This window comes from Poecilia mexicana, unplaced genomic scaffold, assembly GCF_051168715.1.
Source record: "Poecilia mexicana isolate PSO_F unplaced genomic scaffold, ASM5116871v1 scaffold_11, whole genome shotgun sequence".
Lineage (NCBI taxonomy): Eukaryota > Metazoa > Chordata > Actinopteri > Cyprinodontiformes > Poeciliidae > Poecilia > Poecilia mexicana.
Window position 1 is genome coordinate 19605088 of NW_028263380.1, and position 20731 is coordinate 19625818.

At 37.4% G+C, this 20731-nt stretch overlaps 5 protein-coding genes and 1 long non-coding RNA gene across 6 annotated transcripts; 1 reads left to right on the top strand and 5 right to left on the bottom strand.

The window, feature by feature from the left end:
• Positions 1-788: 788 nt before the first annotated feature.
• Positions 789-5029, bottom strand: LOC148156486 (uncharacterized). Its single transcript, XM_088010388.1, has 3 exons — positions 3119-5029; positions 2536-2646; positions 789-1332 (listed from the first exon to the last, which is right to left on the bottom strand). The coding sequence occupies exons 1-3, from the start codon at positions 3168-3170 to the stop codon at positions 1091-1093; spliced, it is 405 nt and encodes a 134-aa protein (XP_087866514.1). The 5' UTR covers positions 3171-5029; the 3' UTR covers positions 789-1090.
• Positions 5030-5166: 137 nt separating this feature from the next.
• On the bottom strand, positions 5167-8044 carry LOC148156487 (uncharacterized). The gene is made up of 3 exons (XM_088010387.1): positions 7883-8044; positions 7032-7139; positions 5167-5715 (listed from the first exon to the last, which is right to left on the bottom strand). The coding sequence occupies exons 1-3, from the start codon at positions 7932-7934 to the stop codon at positions 5471-5473; spliced, it is 405 nt and encodes a 134-aa protein (XP_087866513.1). The 5' UTR covers positions 7935-8044; the 3' UTR covers positions 5167-5470.
• LOC148156488 (uncharacterized) lies at positions 8040-9060 on the top strand. The gene is made up of 2 exons (XR_015764657.1): positions 8040-8179; positions 8561-9060. It is a non-coding gene; the product is annotated as an uncharacterized LOC148156488 (long non-coding RNA).
• A 1362-nt stretch (positions 9061-10422) lies between these two features.
• Positions 10423-12919, bottom strand: LOC148156489 (uncharacterized). The gene is made up of 3 exons (XM_088010389.1): positions 12745-12919; positions 11005-11115; positions 10423-10930 (listed from the first exon to the last, which is right to left on the bottom strand). The coding sequence occupies exons 1-3, from the start codon at positions 12794-12796 to the stop codon at positions 10689-10691; spliced, it is 405 nt and encodes a 134-aa protein (XP_087866515.1). The 5' UTR covers positions 12797-12919; the 3' UTR covers positions 10423-10688.
• Positions 12920-15082: 2163 nt separating this feature from the next.
• LOC106909559 (uncharacterized) lies at positions 15083-16539 on the bottom strand. Its single transcript, XM_014975946.2, has 3 exons — positions 16377-16539; positions 15663-15773; positions 15083-15583 (listed from the first exon to the last, which is right to left on the bottom strand). Exons 1-3 carry the CDS (start codon positions 16426-16428, stop codon positions 15351-15353), a joined length of 396 nt encoding a protein of 131 aa, XP_014831432.2. The 5' UTR covers positions 16429-16539; the 3' UTR covers positions 15083-15350.
• A 1593-nt stretch (positions 16540-18132) lies between these two features.
• On the bottom strand, positions 18133-20626 carry LOC106909558 (uncharacterized). The gene is made up of 3 exons (XM_088010391.1): positions 20468-20626; positions 18757-18867; positions 18133-18641 (listed from the first exon to the last, which is right to left on the bottom strand). Exons 1-3 carry the CDS (start codon positions 20517-20519, stop codon positions 18406-18408), a joined length of 399 nt encoding a protein of 132 aa, XP_087866517.1. The 5' UTR covers positions 20520-20626; the 3' UTR covers positions 18133-18405.
• Between the last annotated feature and the right edge of the window lie 105 nt (positions 20627-20731).

The window sequence follows — 20731 nt, forward strand, 5'->3', positions numbered from 1 at the left end:
ACTAAACTTATATTTTGTTTTATTAAATATTTGATTTAATTTACAGAGTAACAAAAAATTGGTTTTGGTTTAGGATTAATTTATTCACACTATCATATAACCCTTTATTGTAAAATAAATGCACATATATAGTGTACACTGTTATGCTTGTTTGACTTGATTTAATCTTTTGTTTTCTGAGTTATATCAGAGTTTATGTTGTCAGTTTAGTTAATAGATTTCAGTTACCAATATTGTTATTTTATATGATTTATCCAAGTTGATCTTTTGGGCTACATTAACAAAAAATGTTTTTGGGATTTAACCTGACTGTCGTTTTACTGTTCTGTCCATCACACTCATTATTGGAAGGTTTGAAACGTGAAATTAACCTAAGAAATGTCACAAACTACGTGTCCATGTGCATCTGACTCTTTATTTACATTCAGTAAAATGTGTTAAAAATGGTCTGAAGTAGGAACTGAGCATTTTGCATTATGTTTATCCCAATATCCTAAAATCTAAATGTTTCCTTCTATTTCTTGTCTTTAATCATTTGACCTGAATTTACTTTTCATCCACTTTTTTTGGTCCAACCAGCACAGTTCACACAGTCATAGCCTTAGATGGTGCAAGAATTTCAATGACAAAAAGCTGCATAAAAGATGCGACTATTTTTTAAATTATTTTATCACCTCAAAGAAATAATCATTTTACTTGGATGTTGTATTTTGCTATACGTGTTGAGGAGTTATAAAGGTAAATAAACTTTAATGTGATCATAAATGTAGACCCAGACACCAAAGAGACAGTTTTCCTAGATAGAGGTAGTTTAGTTTATTATGGCACAAAGTTTACAGGAATTTAAAAAATTTAGATTAAAAAATGCACAAACAAAAAAAGTAAAACATCATCAAGAAAGATTAACAACCTCAATGTTTCTATGAAACATCCCATTGATCAACTTCCCCGATTTAAACATCTGCAAACAACTAAACCATAATCTGAGTACCTCTGGCTCTGAGCAAATTAGTATTGCTTTGATTTTATTATTGATTTTATCCAGATGCACCTGTTGTGTGCAAACACAAAGATCAGCTTTCGTATTAAATCACAAAATGCTTCCCAGTGTGGAGGCCAGGACGGCTGCTCCGACGGCGGCGCTGAAGGCCATCTTGTTGGACGGAGCGGCGCTGAGTGTGATGGGGTTGCAGTTCTCGGTGGAGCAGCAGGTGATCTTGGTGTTGTAGGTGACGCCCATCATGGTATCAGGGGTGGTTGCGTCACAGCCGGTGGTGTTTTCCCTGCAGCCCTGGATGTTGAAGCCCACAAAGTCTGGCAGGGACGGGAACGCTGCAGAGAAACAGATTAATTAAATCAGTGGGTTTGGAAAACTGTGCACTTTTATTCATCTGCATCTAATTGGTGATTTTATCTAATTTCATTGAGTTAAAAAAAATGCTTTTCTTCTGATGCTCTGTTGACCCAAAGGGTCACCACACTGGAAAGTCCAGATTTACAACCAAATTTTCCACTCTGTTGCTCAAAGTGATAGCTTACACACTGCAAAAACACTAAATCTTACCAAGTATTTTTAGTCTAGTTTCTTGCACACTTAAAACAAGACAAAAGACAAAAAGTTACTTGTCAGTTGACAAGTAACTTTTCACCAAGAAATAGCTTATTTCAAGTTATATTTCTTAATAACACTGGAAAAAGTACTAGTTACTTTGGCAAATTATTTCACTTACAACATGGGAAAAATATCTTATTATGAGTGAAATAATGCGCCAATGGACCAAATACTTTTTAAATCAATTTTAAGGAATTATTTACTTAAAACAAGCTTGTATATCTCCCTGAAAAGTTACTTGTAAGTTATTTTTGTCTAATTTCAAGGGTACTAAGATATTTTCAGTAGAAACTAGACTTGGTACCATATGGATGTATAAGATAAAGCAGCATAATTCTCCACTACACTGCAAAAACACAAAATCTCACCAACTATTTTTGCTCTAATTTCTATTGCATGTATCTTAGTAAACTTGAAATAAGACAAAACTAACTTAAAAGTAACTTTGTAGCAAAATATAGAGCTTCAGTTAAGTAAACAATCCCTTAATATTGATGACAAAAGTTCTAGTTCCACAATCAACTGGCACTCCGCCGTTACCTAGCAACACCAGCCATGCCCAGCCCGTCTCCTAGCAACCCAGTTCTAGTCCCATTGGCAGATTATTTCACTTATAACATGACTTTTTCCCCATGTTATAAGTTTAGCAATATGCCAATGTAACTAGCATGTTTTCATCAATATTAAGGAATTATTTACGTAAAACGAGCCTCTACACATCTTGGTAAAAAGTTACTTTTAAGTTGGTTTGTCTTATTTCAACTGTACTAAGATGTTTGCACTAAAAACTAGACCAAATTCACTTGGTAAGATTTTATGTTTCTGCAGTGTAGCAATTGGGAATGGAAGTAGTTTAGGTGATTGATCGACTTCCCAAAGCTTTCAGCTAATTTTTGACTAAAACGGCAAAAAGCGGCACTTACTGGCTCTTCCAGTGTAACACACATTAGAGGTGGAAGGGCAGGTCTCATTAACGGCGTTCAAGCAGTTCCCCAACAGACTGAAGGAGCACTTGTTGCATGACAGGGACTCCACTGAAACAGAAGAAAGAGTTTTACTCAAACATCAGGAAAGTGCAGAGAAAACTGTGACTCAGCTGGGATAAAGGAGACACCAAAATGTTTGCCTTCATTCAAAATGTAGTTTTCCTGATGCAGTATCCTGTTGACTACACCCGGATGTGATTTGCAAAACCTGCTAAACTCCCAGTGAAGTAATGTTGCTGATGCTGAAATATTTGAAGACTGCAATTCTGAGTTTCTCAATGAGATAAACATATAAAAGTGGTAATTTTGCCTGATTTGAGCATTGTTTGGTCATTTTATGTATCCCCCTCGTAAGATCAAAGAAACTGGCTAATCATGACTCTGATAGTGTATTTATAAAATACAAACATATTTAAAAAATAGTTACTACTACAATAATGATCAAGTTTATTAATTAATATATTTTTTGTCATTTAAATACAGTGTTCCTGTAATGTTTAAGTGAACACAACTTTCTTACCCAACACCAGAGATGCAACAGCTGCAACAACAGCAAAAACAAACTTTCCCATCTTGGTTTTGTAGATTTCACTCTTGGTTTCTGGCCAATAAATCGTCCTCCTCCCTCTAGAGGCCTGAAGCTTCTCTCTTCCAGGTGATCGGGTTTTCCAGCGGGTCTGAAATGGTGAGCCTGTCTCTGAGGACGGAGGCTTATATGAGGTGAGGGGTGAGGGTGCGGTGGACTGGAGGGGATTTTCAGGTCTTTTGAGTTTCGCCTTATCGGAAAGAAAAGGTGGGGAGGAGTGGAAACCGAGACCGGGACAGCCAGGAGGGATTCCGGTTGTTGATTTGGTGGTTTTTACTGTTTTAATTTTTTTTTCTAAATCCGTTAAGAGAAACAATTAAGGCAGAGCTAGTAATCAACAAAACCTTCCTTTAATTTACGTTTTACTTGCATATTTTTTCAGAAGTTTCACATCATTCCTCTTCCAAAAGATTGTGACCTTTGACCTTTCAGCAGCTTAACTCTGGGCTGCAGAACCAGTTGGTCATTCGCTGGACTCCATTGTTTGGATTTTTATTGTAATTTTCCAGGACGATTTTTCATCTGTGCATTCAGTAAAGCTGCATAATCACTGACCTGAAGTTGCGATGTATAACTTCAGACAGTGATATTCAGAAAATAATAAACTTAGGCCCCGTTTACACGACAACGATTTCTGGTGAAAATGGAAGAATTTTGTTGCGTTTGCACTGTACATTTACACAAAACCACCGTATGTTTTCACTGACAGCGGCACAGATTGAAAACGGGTTCCAGAGTGCAATGTTTCTGAAACGTACCGATGTCCATTGTCTTGTAAACAGGATCAATGGATCTTTTATGTCAGGGAATCCCCAGCTTATGCATAGTATGAAGCAAAACATAGCTGCTTCCTACAATCCACAGAAGAAGAAGAAACTACTGACAATGCTGGTGTTAATACAATTCGTGTTTCCCCATCAGATTCGGTTCCCTTAGCGTCTCTTCACCGCTCCGCACCGCCCAGGTGGCAAAATACACGGCTGCTTGTTCAGCGCTCTTATCTAGAGAACTACGGACACCGTGAAAGCTCAAACAAGGTGTTTCAGCAAAGTTATCCTACTTTACTCCAAATGCGCCCTAATCAGACGCACACAATGCGTGTTTTTCCCCAATCTATGGGGGAACGGTACCTGATCTGGAAACGCAAATCGTCGTACTTTCAAGTAGGACTTTTCTTTTTTAACACATGCACTTAGTTTCAAAGAACCTAGCACCACCTAGTGGCGTGGCGAGAGCATTACACCTTTTTGATGCGTGCCGTCACTGTGTAAACAAAGATTGTAATTAGAACTGAACAAAAATTCTGTTTTCATTGGATCATTGTTGTGTAAACAGGGCTTTATTCTAACAAACAAAAATATTTTTGTGATTTATGCAAAATTCACATTTTGCATAAATCATGAATTATGCATACATTTTGTACTTCCATTTGGCTCTGCACTGCTTCTAAAAACTGCCCAATCACTTACTGTGTGTCGTTTTTGGCATAAAGTTGATGTGTTTTTTTTTTGTTTGTTTTTTTTTTGTGTGTCTGGAAAATGAGCCATTTCAGAAACATAACGTCCCAATTCAGCAAGCACTGCCCCTCACCTAGCAACCCCAGCAAACCCCAGCCTGTTAAAGACAACAAAGTGTTTTGTTGTTGACTTACCATCCATTTGCTGCATTATTGTCGATTGTGCAGGAGGCTCTCCTAAGGCTTTTCAAAGTCTAAAAGTTGAGTTGGGGGAGTGGCCAGAAGCAGCTTGTTTGGATTTAAAGTGACAGGATGCCTTAAATCAGCTCATTCTGAAAGGACTAAAATCTCATAATGTAAGAATGATATTTTGTTTTGTTTGTATTTTTCACCATTAGCATGGTAATTGCACATATTTCTGATATTCTAAGTATTTATTTATTAAGGTCCAAAAGTATCTTTGGGTGTAGAGCTCTCTTGTGCAAAATGGCCACACAAAAAAAGTACTAATTGACAATGGACACAGTTTTTTCCAGATATTTTCTTTATTTTGCCATTGGCAAATTTGTCAGATAATACATAAAGGAGTTAGTGGAATAATTACATTTAATTAAACAAGTCACAAAACAGCATAATGGAAAATTAATCTCAATGTTTTGACGAAACATCCCATTGTTCAACTTCCATAATAATCTGAACCTTCATCTAATTTTAAGTTACATGACGGAAGGACAAAAGCTGTTTAAGGACGAGATTTGGATTTGTTTCTTTGTAACATTAATCAAATAAGTAGGAGTAGTGAAGAGCAGTGGATACTGTTTGTAATTCCATTACAAAAAGCTTCCCCACATGGAGGCCATGGCGGCTCCAACCATGGTCACAAGGAACGTCATCTTCAGGTCTGGTGCAGCACCTGTGAGGTCCACGGTGTTACATTTGTCTGTACCACAGCAGGCTACATCAGTTTTGATTTGGACGCTCAGGATTGTTGACGAGTTGCTGATGCCACAGATAGTGTCATTAGTCCTGCAGCCCTGCCTGACCACACCCTTGAAAGATGTGAGGGCTGGAAAATCTGTGGAGCAACAGTGGACATGGGTTAGTCACTGAGATTGCTTAACTACTGGAAATAATTATCTTATTTATTTATTTATTACTATTTCTGCCTACTGCTGTGGCTGTTTACTATAGTTTCTTCCACCTTGAGACGTGACGTCACACGCGCAAGATCCCGCCCCCATTTTACTGCTGGCTGAGTAGCATTGATTTTATCTGTTAAGTTATCGATGTAACGCGATAAGTCTTGAGTGTCCGCCTGATATATGAAAGAAAAAGAGATGCAGTGTTTTGCTACTAATTGTCAACACTTCAACAACTGGATGACAAGGTCAGGAAAAAGTTTTAATTAAGACAAAAATTGCGAGGGAGAGGGAAGTAGTTCAGTTATTCATTCATTGAGAACCGTAACATCTAGGTGTTATGTGGAGTTGTTTTGGTTTAGTTACAAAATTAAAAAAAAAAAAAGGCGACCCTCATACTAGAGCAGATGTTTCAGTTAGCTAATCAACCACCGCAGTGTTAGATTAGATAATAGCAGCGGTAGCTAATCCGCCACGAACATCAAGCCTAAAAACATAATGCTGTAACCGACTGAATGTTATGTTCTGTATTACGGAGCCCTCCAGGGAACATGGGAATTTTTTTCTTTTGCTTTTCCTCGCAATAATCTACTGATCAGTTCATGGGGCATAATTGAATACTGTAAGCCTTTCTTACATGTTTGAGTGGTTTTGTTGTTGTTATTGTTGTTGTTGTTTGTGTGTGTGTCTAATCCTGAAACATTAAGTGGCGTTGTTTCAGTTTTTATGGCAACGAGTCTTCGTGTAACGTAGCCGACACAGAGAGTGAGGAGGGGAGGAAGTGGTTTTGAGTTGTTTAACAGTTTTTCTGCGTTATTTCTTCCCCCTTTGCTGTGGCGCACTGCACTGTATGAATCATACCTACATCTTCAGGCTTTATTTACTTAATGGAGTCATTCTACCGCGGCAGCGCGGCTGAATAGCAGGTGAAAGAAACGTCTTTTTTCTTGTCAGAGTTGTGCGCATGCGCAAAATTTGCCTCCTTTTTAAGTTGGCTTGGCAACAATCACTTAAACCATAAATACCTGATTTAAAGACGACACAACTGTCATTTCCAAGGGAAAGGATAGGCATTTTTTAGATATCCTACTAATGACTAAATGTTAAACTCAACATAAAATAATATAACTCATCAGTAATAATACTTATTAAATTAATTCAATCACATCCCTGTCCAGATAGTTTAAAAAAAACATATTTTTAAGTGTTTAAAGAATTAAAGTGACAGAAAAGTGATAAAGAGTGAACTTACAGAACTTCTCTGTGTAACAGGTCTCGTTCGCTGCACAAGTGGGTTGGCTACTACTCAGGCAGAAGCCGAGGAGACTGATGGAGCATTGGTTGCACGTCAGAGACTCCACTGAAAAAAAACAAGTATACAGTAAGAAATAGAGTTATAAGAAGAACGCTTTTTAAAGTAACTTAAAATAATTAGAAATGTTCATTAAACAATCCATTGCAATCTGTATTGATCAAGTCTACACACAGCCTTATTCTTTCAGATGTGTAATTTTAACCATTTTAATTCAGTTATTACTTTTTGACAGATGGCATTTGTGTTCATTGTTGCACTTTTGACTTTGATTCAATCAAAAACCTCTTAAGCTATGCCATATGTTGTGGCTTTACTTCGTAGCATAAACACATAATATTTAGTACAGCAGAAGTAGATCCAAAAATGAGTGTTTTTACTCATTTTTGATCTTTTAGCTCCATTTGATTCTTTTGAAGATTCAGTGGAGATTAGAATTAGTTCGGACCCCAAATTAGCAACAGAGTGATGCTCGTTTTTACTGTTCCAATAACTGATCTCTGATTGAATTTTAATGACAAAATGAAGCTAAACGTAAATCAGGTTCATCCTGAATGCATTTGGTGACCTACTTTTCTTTTTTGACATCTATAAATATGATCAGATGCTAAAAATATAATTTGAACTTTTGCAATTATTGTTCACAAATTTCTTTTTTCCAAAGTGGCGTAGAATATGTTTTGTTTTAAGTACAATAAACACTGTTAAAATTTAAAAACTGATAGTTTGTGAAAGCAAAATAGTTATTTTAATCTTGTCTAAAAGTATCAAAGAATATATTTAATTATTACCCAAAGCAAAGGATGCAATGGCCACAACAACGGCGACAAAGACCTTTCCCATCTCTGTTTCTTGGTTTGGTTTCCGGTTTTCTCAAAGATAATAAATCCTTTCCTTTCAGGCTAGAAGATCCTTGTTGTGTTGTGAGGTGTCAGAAATAACAAGACTGGAAGCAACGGCAGCGATTTATATGGAGATCAAACCGGAAGGTGGAGGCCCGATGGGGTGTGGAGCCCCACAGGAGGAGGAACACAAGAAACGTTCAACCCAGTTATCAGCTCACATGAGCTGGAGCTCAGCTTACACCAGTATGTTTATGTGATCGCAATATTGAGCAACAAAATCATATCTTACTTACAAATGCTCTGTCTTTTTTAAACTGGGTACGATAAAAACCTGAACACAGAAATAGTTTTAATTATCTCATGATCTACATAAACTGATCGTTTACCTTCCCTGTAGGTTGGCAGAAAGGTTTTAAAAATTAAGGTGTAAATAAGAAAACTTAAGGAAAGTTTTTATGACTCATTAGACCGTCCAGAAACTTCCATTCATCCCTTAAATGTGAATCTATTCAAAGTAACTTGAACTCTTGGAACCAGTTGGCCCTGTTTCACAGTCCAGATGATCCCAACAATTAAAATCAAGTTGCTACATCATCATCACTTTACTGGCTCTTGGTTTTACAGCTGGAAAATTCCTGTTAACAGAACGCTGTCACCAATAAAAAATAAGGCCCAGTGACGCTGCAGAAACCTGCCCGGACAATTGCGTCACGGCTGCTGCTGCTGGAGTGAAATGTTTAAAAATATGTTCACTACTGTTGCCACATCCTACAGGGTCTCGTCGGGGTACGTCAGTTCACAACAAAGTTATTGTACAACAGTTTCTCTTTGTTCTGTTTTTGGAAAAAAAGAAGAGTTAAAATAAATAAAAAAAAGATTAATTTTGTACTAATTTCCTAAAGTCTGGAAGATGTTTTATCAGATTGTGAGTTGCTTTTGTGGGATTCTGCTATCCTGTTTGCCATTTGTGACAAATGTTTTTTTAGCATGAAGAAATTTTTCTCTGAAAACACAAAACCTAAAAATAAAAACATAATAACAGAAGGTGTTTCTTTGTTTATGTCTGTTGCATATTTAGTACAACAGAGTATTACGGCTATGCTAAGAAAATAAAAATAATACAATTATGAGATTAAACTCATACAAGAATTAAGTCATAATATTATGAGAATAAAGTCAAAATAATAAATAATATTCAAGTTCAAAAATACTTTATTAATCCCTAAGTGAAATTAAATGTTGTTGTAACTCATTAATTAAGATTCGTCAGAGTTATTGTAGATGATGGATGCTGTTGGCAGGAAAAATCTCCTGTAGCAGTCTGTGTTACAGTAAATCTGAAGAAGCTTCTGACTGAAGACGTTCTGCGTTCCCAAGACAGAACATCTACCTTAGTTGTCCATAATCTTTGTGATTTTATGAAGAATCCTTCTTTGCATCGTCATCTCCAGAGATTCCTCAGAGGGTTAGAGTTCAGAACCAGAACCAGAACAGAACCAGCCTTCTTTATGAGGCCGTTGAGCCTCGTAGGTCCCTGGTTCTGATGTTGCTGCTCCAGCAGATGACGCAAAAGAGAGGACGCTCCACAACAGACTTATAGAAGATCTCCAGCATCTTGCTGCAAACCTTGAAGGATCTTTGCTTCCTCCAGAAGTCCAGTCTGTCCTGTCCCTTATAGTCGGCTTCACTGTTGCATTTCCGGTCTGTTGTCAAGGCGAACACCGAGGTATTCCTCTACAACCTCCTCTTCTTCTCCCATGATTGATCTTACTCTGTTCCTCCTGAAATGAACAATCATCTCCTTTGTTTTGTTCACATTTAAGCTGAGATGACCGTTCCCTCCATGGCACCAAGCAGTCCGGCGGCTCTCTGTACTCGGCCTCTTGTCCATCTCTGATAACCCGACAACTGCAGAGTCATGAGTATTTCTGTAGATGGCAGAGGTCAGACTGGTGCCTGAAGTCTTTAGTGCTTATCTCTAGTGAATGAAATGTCTGCCCATTCTTCTTTGCGAAACAGCTGAAGCTCAGTCAGAGTCGATGGAGAGCATTGGTGAACATCAGTTCTCAGATCTTAGAACAGATTCTCAGTTGGATTTAAGTCTGGACTTTGAATGAGCCATTGTAACATATTACACTGTGAAGTTCCTCTTAACCAACTTCTCTTAACTCTGTTCAGTCATTAGCAATCATCAGGCAACTTCTGAAGGCTATAGGTTGCATTCAGAGAAAAGAGGACTGAATAATTTTTCACATTGTGCTTTTCAGTTTTTTATTTGTTAAAAAGGATTTGAATCATGTATAATTTTTCACAGTTGTCTACCACTTTGTGTTGATCTTTCACATCAAATTCCAATGAAATATATTTACATTTGTGGTTGTAATGAGAGAAAATATGGAAAAGTTCAAGGTGTATGAAGACTTTGGGAAACAGCTCCAATCATCCGTTCTGTGTAGATCAACTTAATGAAGCAAATACTCATGAAAGAAACTTTAAGGATTTATTTTATTTCAGAAGGTTAAATACATTTAGACTGAAAAATATTCAAACCAGCATCATGAAAGATTTATGAGCTCAACGTTTCCTCGAAACATCCCATTGATCAACTTCCATGATCTGACGAGAACAAAGCCTGAACTTATGAATCAGTGGGTTTATTGCTTATAGATTTACATTGGACAGGGATTTAGCTGGAGAAGCTACATGCAGCCGGTAGCGTGGTGTAATCTGATTACAACATGGTGTAATCTGATTACAACATGCTTCCCAGGAAGGAGGCCAGGACGGCGCCGGTGATGGCGGCGCTGAAGGTCATCTTGGTGGTCGTGGCGCCGCTCAGCGTGACGCGGTTGCACCGGTCCGAATCGCAGCAGGAGATCTCAGTGTTGTAGGAGACGCCCAGCAGAGTATCTGACGTGGTTTTGTTGCAGGTTACATCGTTCAGACTGCAGCCCTGGATGCTGAAGCCACCAAAGCCTGTGATGGCAGGAAAAGCTGCAGAGAAACATTAGAGGTTTGTGTTAGTTTTGTTCCACCAACACTGTTGGGTTACTGCAGGTTGTACTTACTTGCTTTTCCAGTGTAGCAGACGGTTTCATTGACGCCACATGTCACGTTAGCCGCGTTCAAGCAGAAGCCGAACACGCTAACCGAGCATTTGTTGCAGATCAGCGACTCCACTGAGACAGACACAGAAACCAATGAGAGCTTAATTAAAACCTTAAATAACAAGTACCAAAGAGTAAAAACATATTTTCTTCATTTCATGCAGACATTTACCAGCTTCAGCTGTTTTAACCTGTTTGGGAAACTTTCCTACACTCAATATTTAAAGTCTTTCACCGTTATAATTAGTTTTGTATTATTTCCAGGAAATGAAAATGTGATATTTCACTGCAAAAACTAATTAAGCGGGAAATTTTTTTCATATGATTTTTCCTCTTAAATTAAGATTTTATTAATCCATTGGAAGCTCTGCTGAATAATAATATAAGTAGGTTTTGATTTTTGAGAAGCTGCTGTTTGCACTAGTTTGAAATTAACTTTTATTATGTTTTTATTGGCAGTGTTATGGCTGTAGCTGATTGGTTCCTGGAGGCTGCAGAGCGACGCCATTGGACAGCGACCTGGCCAATCAGACGCTGACGAGGCCCCCAAGCACTCGGTGAGGATTTGTACATTTTATTTGCTCTGAGCAGCTTTAACATATTTTAAGCTCCTGATCGACTCTGATCAATCTAGAAGTTTGTGTTTGGAAGGTCTGGTAGTGATTACTGTATTTTTTGGGGGTTGTTTTGAATTTAGTTTATTATTATTTTTTGTCTAATTGCTGGTGTTGAACTTAACCCTCTTTAGTTTTGTTAATCCTATTATTTTTTTCTGTTTTGTTTGTGAAACTTTTTTTTAAATAAACCATTATTTAAACTTGGGCATGGGGAGATACCATTTTTAAAATGTATAAACATATTCAACAGTATACCGTTTTATATTGTTGATAAAGAGAGAAAGAAAGGCCAGTAGACAAAGCTCTGGCTACAAACAAACAAGGTTTCAAAAACAAAACAAAGTACACCTGAACCCAGTGAAATATATAAAATATGAGATTTTTTCCACTGATATGTTACTGGATTGGACCATTGCCTGTTAGCCGCTACATCTAACATTGTCAGTCTATAAAATATGCCTTAATTTAAGTTTGAGAAAATTGTTTATAATCTGTAAACAGTTTTGTTTCAGTCAAGATGTAAAAGAGGACTAAGCAAATTTCTCTTTTAGATTGATTAATAATAATAATTTAACTTTACATAATTGCAGCTTTTGGAGCCAAAGTTTGTTGAAATGTAACAAACTATGGCTCCTATAATTTATGAAATATTTCATCCTATTTAATTATTATGAATATCAATGGTATCGCCTTAAAATATCCAGAGTTTGTCAATCAAAATACAGATAATTCAAGTCTACTGTGCTCATTTTTCACAAGAAACTACATTTTTACCATTCTCTTTTCTTTTTATAATTGGAAGAAAATTAGTTTAATTTTGATTGCGTTGGATGACTTTTCTTTGTTCGAGATTTAAAAATATGGCGCCCATCTAGTGGCATGGCAGGAAAAAGTAATTTTGCAATTACCTTATTATTATTCATAATCTTTATTTTTACAAGAACGATTAATTGAACATGCATTTCCTAGAATACAGGAAACAAGTTCAAGTCTGAAAATGTTTCTGCATCTTTTTTTTTTTTTTTTTTTAAGATGCCTTCAAACATTGGGAATTATTTTTAAGTAGAATATAATTAATTATTACCCAAAGCAAAGGATGCGATGGCCACAACAACGGCAAAAAGGAGCTTTCCCATCTCTACTTCTTGGTTTGCTTCCTGGTTTCCTCAAAGGCAGTAGATCCTATCAGGTGAGGCTGAAGTCCTTGTTCCTCAGGTAACAAGCTGCTGCTAGATGTCAGGAGTGATGAGACTGGAAGCAAAGTCAGTGATTTATATAAACAAACATGAAGGGTGGGGACGTTACGGTGTTGGACCCTCAAAAGAGGACAAACTCGAGGATTAGTGAGAAGCTTGAAAAATGTGCAGAGGAACTCCAGCTTATTCTGCTTTGGTATTTCTCTTACAGTACCATTATCTTGTACTGAGAGAATCCAAACACACACAAGGTTACTGCCCCAGGTTATAGGACAGTGTGGTTTACTTAAACAAATAGAAGTTTGTTTAATATTTATTATGCAAATAAATGTACACATGAACTGGGCAATAAATTCACGTGGGTTTTATCCAGTCACTCCGTGTAACTTGGCAGCAAAGATGGAAGGATATTTAAAAATATACTCAAAAACACAAAATCCTACAAAATATCCTGGTTCAGTTTATAGTGCAAATATTTTAGTCCACTTGAAATAAGACAAAACTAACTTACTTAACTTTTCAGAAAGTTAAGTAAGTTAGTTTTAAGTTAATAATTCATTAGTATTAATAAAACAGTTCTAGTTCCACTAGGAGATTGTTAAATTTATAACAAGACGATTTTCTCATGTTTTCAGTGAAATAATCTGCCAGTGGAACTAGAACTCGGTTGCTAGGTGACGGGCTGGGCATGGCTGCTGTTGCTAGGTAACGGCGGAATTATCACTTTTTCATTAATATTAAGCAATTGTTTATTTAAAACAAGCTGCTATATCTTGCTCAAAAAGTTACTTGTAAGTTAGTTTTGTGGATTTTATTTCACTGAAGCGCTTTGTAAATTGATGATTCAACTTGCTAGCTAGCCAGCGATTTTAAAGGTGCAAAAATCTAAGCTTTCTTGATTTTTAAAACCTATTAAATCAAGATAAGAGTTTTTTTAAGCTGTGCAGAAATCTTGATCCTCCCCCAAAATCTGAAGCTATTCCAAATATCTGGACGAACTTTGCAGAAGTTTTACTTATGGCCGTCAAAACCTTTTCTGACATTCCTGTTGTTCTATTCACTTCATTTCAGTTTCTTTATTTACCACAATCTCTCAGCAAATGTCAAGTCTACGTAAAAAGACACACATATTCCAATTAATCCTGGTTATCAAACAGCACATTAAGCTAGTTTAATATTCAAATTACTTTAAAAGTTGTTTTTTTGTCTAAGGAATCCCAGTTATTGACCTGCAGCGTTCAGTTCTCACATAGTGACAGCCGACAATCGCTTGTTGACAGCAGAGCTCTGCTGTTTCTTTGCTTGGTTTGAGGCTTCAGATACAACAATACACTCCCTTTTAACTGAATCCTGTCATCGGGTTTAAAGAAAAACGAGGTGCAGCCGTTCTTCACAAACCTGCTGGTCCAGCTGGAATACAGGCGACAGAGTAAACGTATTTACTTCAGTCAACCTTATCTGTAAAGCACATTTACAAAACAAGGCATTTCAAACTGCTTTAAATTATAAAAACACAGAAATACAAAGTCATCAACAATTTAAGCATTTCTTTTTGTCAGACTGTTGGTTAATGTTTCCATTACTACAGTAACTCTTTTTGAAAAAATAACTTTTTACTACGCTGTACTTTTTTACTTTTATTATGACGTATCTCTACTCTTACTTGAGTAAAATTTCTGGATTTTCTACCCACTGAATGAAAAACAAATCTATTTTAACCACACACAAAGAAAACCTGCAGTTTCATAAGTGTTTTTATTGATTTGGGGAAATTATTTTTTACCTGATTTTGTTATTTTTTTGTAATTTTGATCCTTAAAAAAACAAAATTTCCACTTTATACTTTATTCCATCTGATGATGTAATTTTAAATTTTTAATAACTGATAATTTGATCAATTACTCAGTTCTTGAGTAGAATTTTTACCAAATACTTTTTTTGCTCTTACTTGAGTTCTGTCACCTCTGACCTCTGGCGGGTTCAGATTCTTTCACACAAACGGACCTAAAAAAAAACATCTACAGAAACAACAAACACCTGGCCTGATGTTTCTTAGGTCCAATAAAAGAATGAATCAACGTACTGCTTGGTAAAAGCATCAGAACCAGCAGGACCCAATCTGCATGCCTGAGGTCTGAGACGTTCTCAATAAACGTAATCTTGTAGAAACTCCCCATCATCCCTGCTGTTGACTTCAAGTCAAGTAAATTAATCTGAGTCAAAAACTTTTAAGTATTTATGTAGATATTTACTTTATTTTGTCATTCCGAGAAGGATAAATAAACTTTGATTAAGCAAAACAAACCAACATCAATTAAGATTTACAATGTCAAAGATCCCATTGATAATCTGATGAGAACAAAACCTAAACATATAAATGAGTAGACTTATTGCTTATAGATTTACACTGGATAGCGGTGATAGGGGTTTAGCTTGAGGAGCTACATGTAGCTGGTAGCGTGGTGTAATCTGATTACAACATGGTGTAATCTGATTACAACATGCTTCCCAGGACGCAGGCCAGGATGGCGCCGGTGATGGCGGCAGACATCTTGGCCGGTGCGGCGCTGGTGATGGTGACCGGGTTGCACCCGTCCGTGCTGCAGCAGGCGATCGTGCTGTTGTAGGAGATGCCTATCACAGATGATGTCGTGGTTCTGTTGCAGCTAGTGTCGTTCACCCTGCAGCCCTGGTTGCTGATGCCACCAAAGCCTGTTATTGGAAAACCTGCGGAGGACACGTAACGTTTAGCATTCATTTTGAATCATCAACCGGTAAAAATAAGCTAAATAAGAAAGTTACTCACTTGCTTTCCCGGTGTAGCAGACGGTGTCGTTCCCGGTGCAGGTCACGTTGGAGGCGTTCAAGCAGAAGCCGAACACGCTAGCGGAGCATTTGTTGCAGATCAACGACTCCACTGAAACAGACACAGAAACATAACAGTTTAATTAAAAACTTAATATCTACCAGGTATTTTTAAGAAAAGCTTTTTAAGAAAAGCTTCAGCCTTCGTGGGAAATGATGCTGATTTGAAATAAGGCTTGTTCCCAGCCCTATAGTGTCATTGGTATTTCCTCCAAATATCCGGCTGGCTGCTCCTTAATTTGAGGTGCGGTGAAAGCCAGTGAGACGTCATCTGACACCTTTCACACATTTTACACAAAGCAGTTTCATTAAGATGTAGAAGCTCTACTTATTAAAGTTCGTTTTCGTGTTTCTTTTCTTTTTTAGTTAAACTTGTTTTGACACAGTGAAGCTGGAAGGAAATTAAATTCATCCCGATTGCATCTGGTGAATTACTTTTCTTTCTTTGAGTTTGAAGAATATTCTCAGACACTAACATCAGACGGTTAACTTTCCTGATTATTGTTCATAACTTTGCATTGTTGTAAACATAGGAAACAGTCAAATTCAAGTTTTAAACATATCTTTTTAAAAAATAATAAAATAAAAAAAAGCAGTTTTTTTCCTGCCTACAAACATGACAAATTTGTGTTTTACTAGAATAAGTAATTATTACCCAAAGCAAGGGATGCGATGGCCACAACAACGGCAAAAAGGAGCTTTCCCATCTCTGTTTTCTTCCTGGTTCAGGTGCTTGAGGCCAGAAGGTATTTCTCTGTCAGGTAACAAGCTGCTGCTGCTGCTAGACGTCAGAAGTGATGAGACTGGAAGCAAAGTCAGAGATTTATATGTACACCCATGAAGGGTGGGGACGTTATGGGGTGTGGAGCCTCGTAATGAGACAGAAATTAAAATTTTTTGGCTTTGTTAGAAGTTTTTTAAAATGTTCAGGGACTTGACCTAAGTTTTCTTTGGTATTTTCGCTGCAGTGTAATTATTTTGTCCTGAGAAAATCCCAAAATACCCGAGATTACTGTCTCAAAATTTTTGTCAAACATGGTTTCTTTAAAAAGAAAAAAACAATAATTTATGGTTTAATATTTTACTTCTGTTTTAAAAAGAGTATATTTATGTTTTCTCGGTTAGCCAGCTAGCTAAGATGGATCGGTTTATAGCGCATTCATTATTTTCTGTTTTGTTTTGAAGGTTTTTTAGTGGATATTACTCATTCAGTCTCTTCGTAGATTGATAATTGAGCAGCAGTAAAAATGTAAATGTAAACATTGGAATTAAAATCTGATATTTCAGGAGTTTTTAAGGCCTAAAAGACATTTTAGGCTGAGCAGGAACCTTTATCCTTCTATGAAACCTGAAGCTATTGTAAGAAACGATCTTTGCTATATGGAAAACCAGTTGATCTCGTCAGGTGTTCATAATTACACCATTCAGAAATTAACAAGTAAAATCAGACTAAAGCACAATGGCATGAACATCACCACTGCATTGACAGGCAGGTTTATTGTTTCTTTTCTTGGCTTTTGGCCGCACCTGAAATGATGCGCTGCCTTTAACCTCAGCGCTGTCATCAGGAAAACATTTATAAATCTGATCTTTTCTCCCTTCAGAGTCAGAATCAGAGCATCTCAGGCCCCAGTTACACATTTGAAGTTATTAGTTTCTTACTTTCAACCTAAACTGTTGCTTGTTTTGTCTTTGAGAAAAGAAGAGATAATTGTGATGTTTGGTGAGATTCTGGGTTAAATTTGTTGGATCCTGTAAAAATATTTCTTCCATTCCTAACAAATATTTACTTTGCATGCAGAAACTTTGATCTGAAACAGTGACAGAGACACATCAGGTGCAGATGGCCTGTTAAATTATCCTGATGTTTTGTATCTAAACCGTCTGGTGGGAAGAAATGGTCCCAATAAAAGTTATCTCTGAGCCAGAGTCACTTTTCCTAGATGCTGCAAACTGTGTAGCAGAATCTAAATGAGATGTTGGATCTTAATGAGACAATCTGTATTTTAAAAAGTTAAATATAATTGAGAAATAAAGATTCTCAGAGCTTCAGGATGTGAAAACGATCTCCAATGAAAACACAATTTTTGGAAACCAAAGAAAGTTTCCCACCTTCGTTTAGTTTTTTCTTTCTTTCTGTTGTATATTTTGCAGATTTTAATGCTACATCTAATTTTACTTAACAATTATGACTTTTTCTAATGTTTTCTCTTTGTTGGACTCATTTGTAAAGCTGCAAATAAACTAAATCAAAAGTAATGTACGATTTTGAAAACTGCTGAATCCTGCAGATTAAATTAACTTTAAAAAAGTGAGGATACTTTTTATGCATTCTCCATTTATTTGGACTTTAAAAAGTTATTAACTCCCCAACAATCAAGTTAAGTAAAGTAAGTTTATGAAACTGAGACTTTTAGGATTTATGTAGAGATTTATTTTATTTCAGAAGGTTAAATACATTTAGACTGAAAAATATTCAAACCAGCATCATGAAAGGTTTATGAGCTCAACGTTTCCTCGAAACATCCCATTGATCAACTTCCATGATCTGACGAGAACAAAGCCTGAACTTATGAATCAGTGGGTTTATTGCTTATAGATTTACATTGGACAGGGATTTAGCTGGAGAAGCTACATGTAGCTGGTAGCGTGGTGTAATCTGATTACAACATGGTGTAATCTGATTACAACATGCTTCCCAGGACGCAGGCCAGGATGGCGCCGGTGATGGCGGCAGACATCTTGGCCGGTGCGGCGCTGGTGATGGTGACCGGGTTGCACCGGTCCGTGCTGCAGCAGGTGATCTCAGTGTTGTAGGAGATGCCCAGCAGAGATGATGTCGTCGTTTTGTTGCAGCTAGCGTCGTTCACCCTGCAGCCCTGGTTGCTGAAGCCACCAAAGCTTGTGATGGAAGGAAAAGCTGCAGGGAAAATGTGAAGTTTTCATTAATTTTGTGTCAGAAAACCCTGATGTGAGAGTGGCGTTACTGCTAATCGTGAGCAAAACATTTTTTAAGCTTTAATAAGGTTACTGACTCGCTTTCCCGGTGTAGCAGACGGTGTCGTTCCCGGTGCAGGTCTCGTTGGAGGAGTTCAAGCAGAAGCCGAACACGCTAGCGGAGCATTTTCTGCAGACCAGTGAATCCACTGAAAAAGACACAGAAACATATTAAAGTTTAACTAAAACCTTAAACGTCAAAGAGTAGAAACATCAAGATTATCTTGTAGATCCTTGCTAACTTTAGCTTTTAGCTCTAAGAAATGCTTCATCGTCAATGAACATTTTATTCTCTTGTTGAAGTCTTAACTTTCTGATTTGAGGTGAAGTAAAAACAAGTAGAGTTTTGTGCGATGGTTTGAAATTAACTCTCACTGGTGGAGTTTAGTTTTAGCCCTTTATTGTTACTGGTTCCGCCTTAAAATGTCCGGCTGACTGCGCCTTAAAGCGAGGTGTCGTCAAGCACCACCTCAATAACTAGTGGATAATATTTAATCTACATTTTGAAGCTCTGCAAACAAAACAAAGTATACTTTCATTTTTATTTTCTTTGTTTTACTTTAAAACGTTGAGAAAAGTACATTTTCTCATCCCTACCTTTAGAAATGTGTGAGATCAGCTTATTAGTAATCCTTTAAAGACTCTGCTTGACCAAACCCTGATTTGAGGTGCAGCAGTTCAGCCTCACCCTCTGCACACATCAAATAGTGAGTAATCTGACGTCTTTCAGGATTTTTCATTTTGCTAATATTTCCAGAAATTTCTACATGAAACTCTGCTACATATAAAGCTGAAGTGGATTATTTAAAAAAAATCTGATTGTAAGATATCTTTATTCGCAGCTGGTTTTAAAAGAAAATTATTCCTTCTACTTGTATTGATAGATTAGAGTTTTGCTGCAGTCCTGCAGTGGTTTAATTTTGCGTTGTGTTGAAATTTCTGGCTGCAAAAACACAAAATTTACCAAGTCATTTGGTTTAGTTTTTAGTCCAAATATCTTACCTCACTTGAAATAAGACAAAACTAACTCAAAAGTAACTATTGACCAAGATCCAGAGGCTTGTTTTAATAAATAATTCCTTATAATGTTGATGAAAATGTTCTAGTTCCACTGGCGCTGTTACCTAGCAACGGCAGCCAAGCCCAGCCCGTTGCCTAGCAACCCAGTTCTAGTTCCACTGGCTGATTATTTGCGATTAACTCGTTATCTCAGCCTGACTCTTGAACAAACGGATTCTTATTTTTCCAAACATTAATGCTCCAAACAGCACATTTTGTTTCATGAAAGTTAATATGGAGCTGATAGCGAAAATTCAAGCTGGAAGACTCCGCCCCATCTCCGTTCGCCCATCGGCGTCATGCTCATCTCCGACCTCAGCGCTGGACCTCACCCGGCGCGTCCAATCATCAATCAAGCTCTGCATAAAAGGATCCATACCCAAACCGTCAGCCGGTTCCCAGCTGCGTTCAACGCACCACCGCCCCTTCTCCACCCACATCCTTCGGCTCTCCAGGATAGCACCCTTTCCCGACCTCCGCCACCAGCGTCGGGCCCCGGGAGAGAGCATCCCTAATCAGTTATCGAGTTCACATCAAATCTCAGTTCAAATCAGCTGCCGGGACCCGAGCGCCAGAGAACTGATATTCATTCCTGTCATTAAACCTTTTAATTGTTCCTTTTTCTCCGTCTGAGTCTTTCCAGATTGAAATGACAATATTACAATTCATTCTGCTGTAAATGTTTCTTACCCAGAGCCAAGGATGCAACGGCTACAACAAAACCAAAAAACAGTTTTCCCATCTTGACTCGGTGTTTGGGTTTTGGCTCAAGGTGAAAATAGAGTCCTTAGACGATCAGAGGCTGCAGGAGGTCAGAAGTAAGGAGTCGGTTGGTGAAAGCAGCAATTTATATAAATATATGGCCGCAGGGTGTGGGATGGGTGGATTGGCATCTTTTGTACTTTTGAATCAAGGAGCGGCTGAGGGAGTGTGGAGAAATACACCATACCAAGA

Excerpts from the sequence above, each read along its gene's own strand:
- LOC148156486 (XM_088010388.1), bottom strand. The coding sequence starts at position 3,170 with ATGGGAAAGTTTGTTTTTGCTGTTGTTGCAGCTGTTGCATCTCTGGTG. Across the intron at positions 2,647-3,118 it reads TGTTGCATCTCTGGTGTTGG|TGGAGTCCCTGTCATGCAAC; the intron begins GTAAGAAAGTTG and ends CTTCTGTTTCAG. Across the intron at positions 1,333-2,535 it reads GTGTTACACTGGAAGAGCCA|CGTTCCCGTCCCTGCCAGAC; the intron begins GTAAGTGCCGCT and ends GTTTCTCTGCAG.
- LOC148156487 (XM_088010387.1), bottom strand. The coding sequence starts at position 7,934 with ATGGGAAAGGTCTTTGTCGCCGTTGTTGTGGCCATTGCATCCTTTGCT. Across the intron at positions 7,140-7,882 it reads CATTGCATCCTTTGCTTTGG|TGGAGTCTCTGACGTGCAAC; the intron begins GTAATAATTAAA and ends GTTTTTTTTCAG. Across the intron at positions 5,716-7,031 it reads CTGTTACACAGAGAAGTTCT|ATTTTCCAGCCCTCACATCT; the intron begins GTAAGTTCACTC and ends GTTGCTCCACAG.
- LOC148156489 (XM_088010389.1), bottom strand. The coding sequence starts at position 12,796 with ATGGGAAAGCTCCTTTTTGCCGTTGTTGTGGCCATCGCATCCTTTGCT. Across the intron at positions 11,116-12,744 it reads CATCGCATCCTTTGCTTTGG|TGGAGTCGCTGATCTGCAAC; the intron begins GTAATAATTAAT and ends TGTCTGTCTCAG. Across the intron at positions 10,931-11,004 it reads CTGCTACACTGGAAAAGCAA|CTTTTCCTGCCATCACAGGC; the intron begins GTAAGTACAACC and ends GTTTCTCTGCAG.
- LOC106909559 (XM_014975946.2), bottom strand. The coding sequence starts at position 16,428 with ATGGGAAAGCTCCTTTTTGCCGTTGTTGTGGCCATCGCATCCCTTGCT. Across the intron at positions 15,774-16,376 it reads CATCGCATCCCTTGCTTTGG|TGGAGTCGTTGATCTGCAAC; the intron begins GTAATAATTACT and ends TGTCTGTTTCAG. Across the intron at positions 15,584-15,662 it reads CTGCTACACCGGGAAAGCAA|GTTTTCCAATAACAGGCTTT; the intron begins GTGAGTAACTTT and ends TGTCCTCCGCAG.
- LOC106909558 (XM_088010391.1), bottom strand. The coding sequence starts at position 20,519 with ATGGGAAAACTGTTTTTTGGTTTTGTTGTAGCCGTTGCATCCTTGGCT. Across the intron at positions 18,868-20,467 it reads CGTTGCATCCTTGGCTCTGG|TGGATTCACTGGTCTGCAGA; the intron begins GTAAGAAACATT and ends TGTCTTTTTCAG. Across the intron at positions 18,642-18,756 it reads CTGCTACACCGGGAAAGCGA|CTTTTCCTTCCATCACAAGC; the intron begins GTCAGTAACCTT and ends TTTTCCCTGCAG.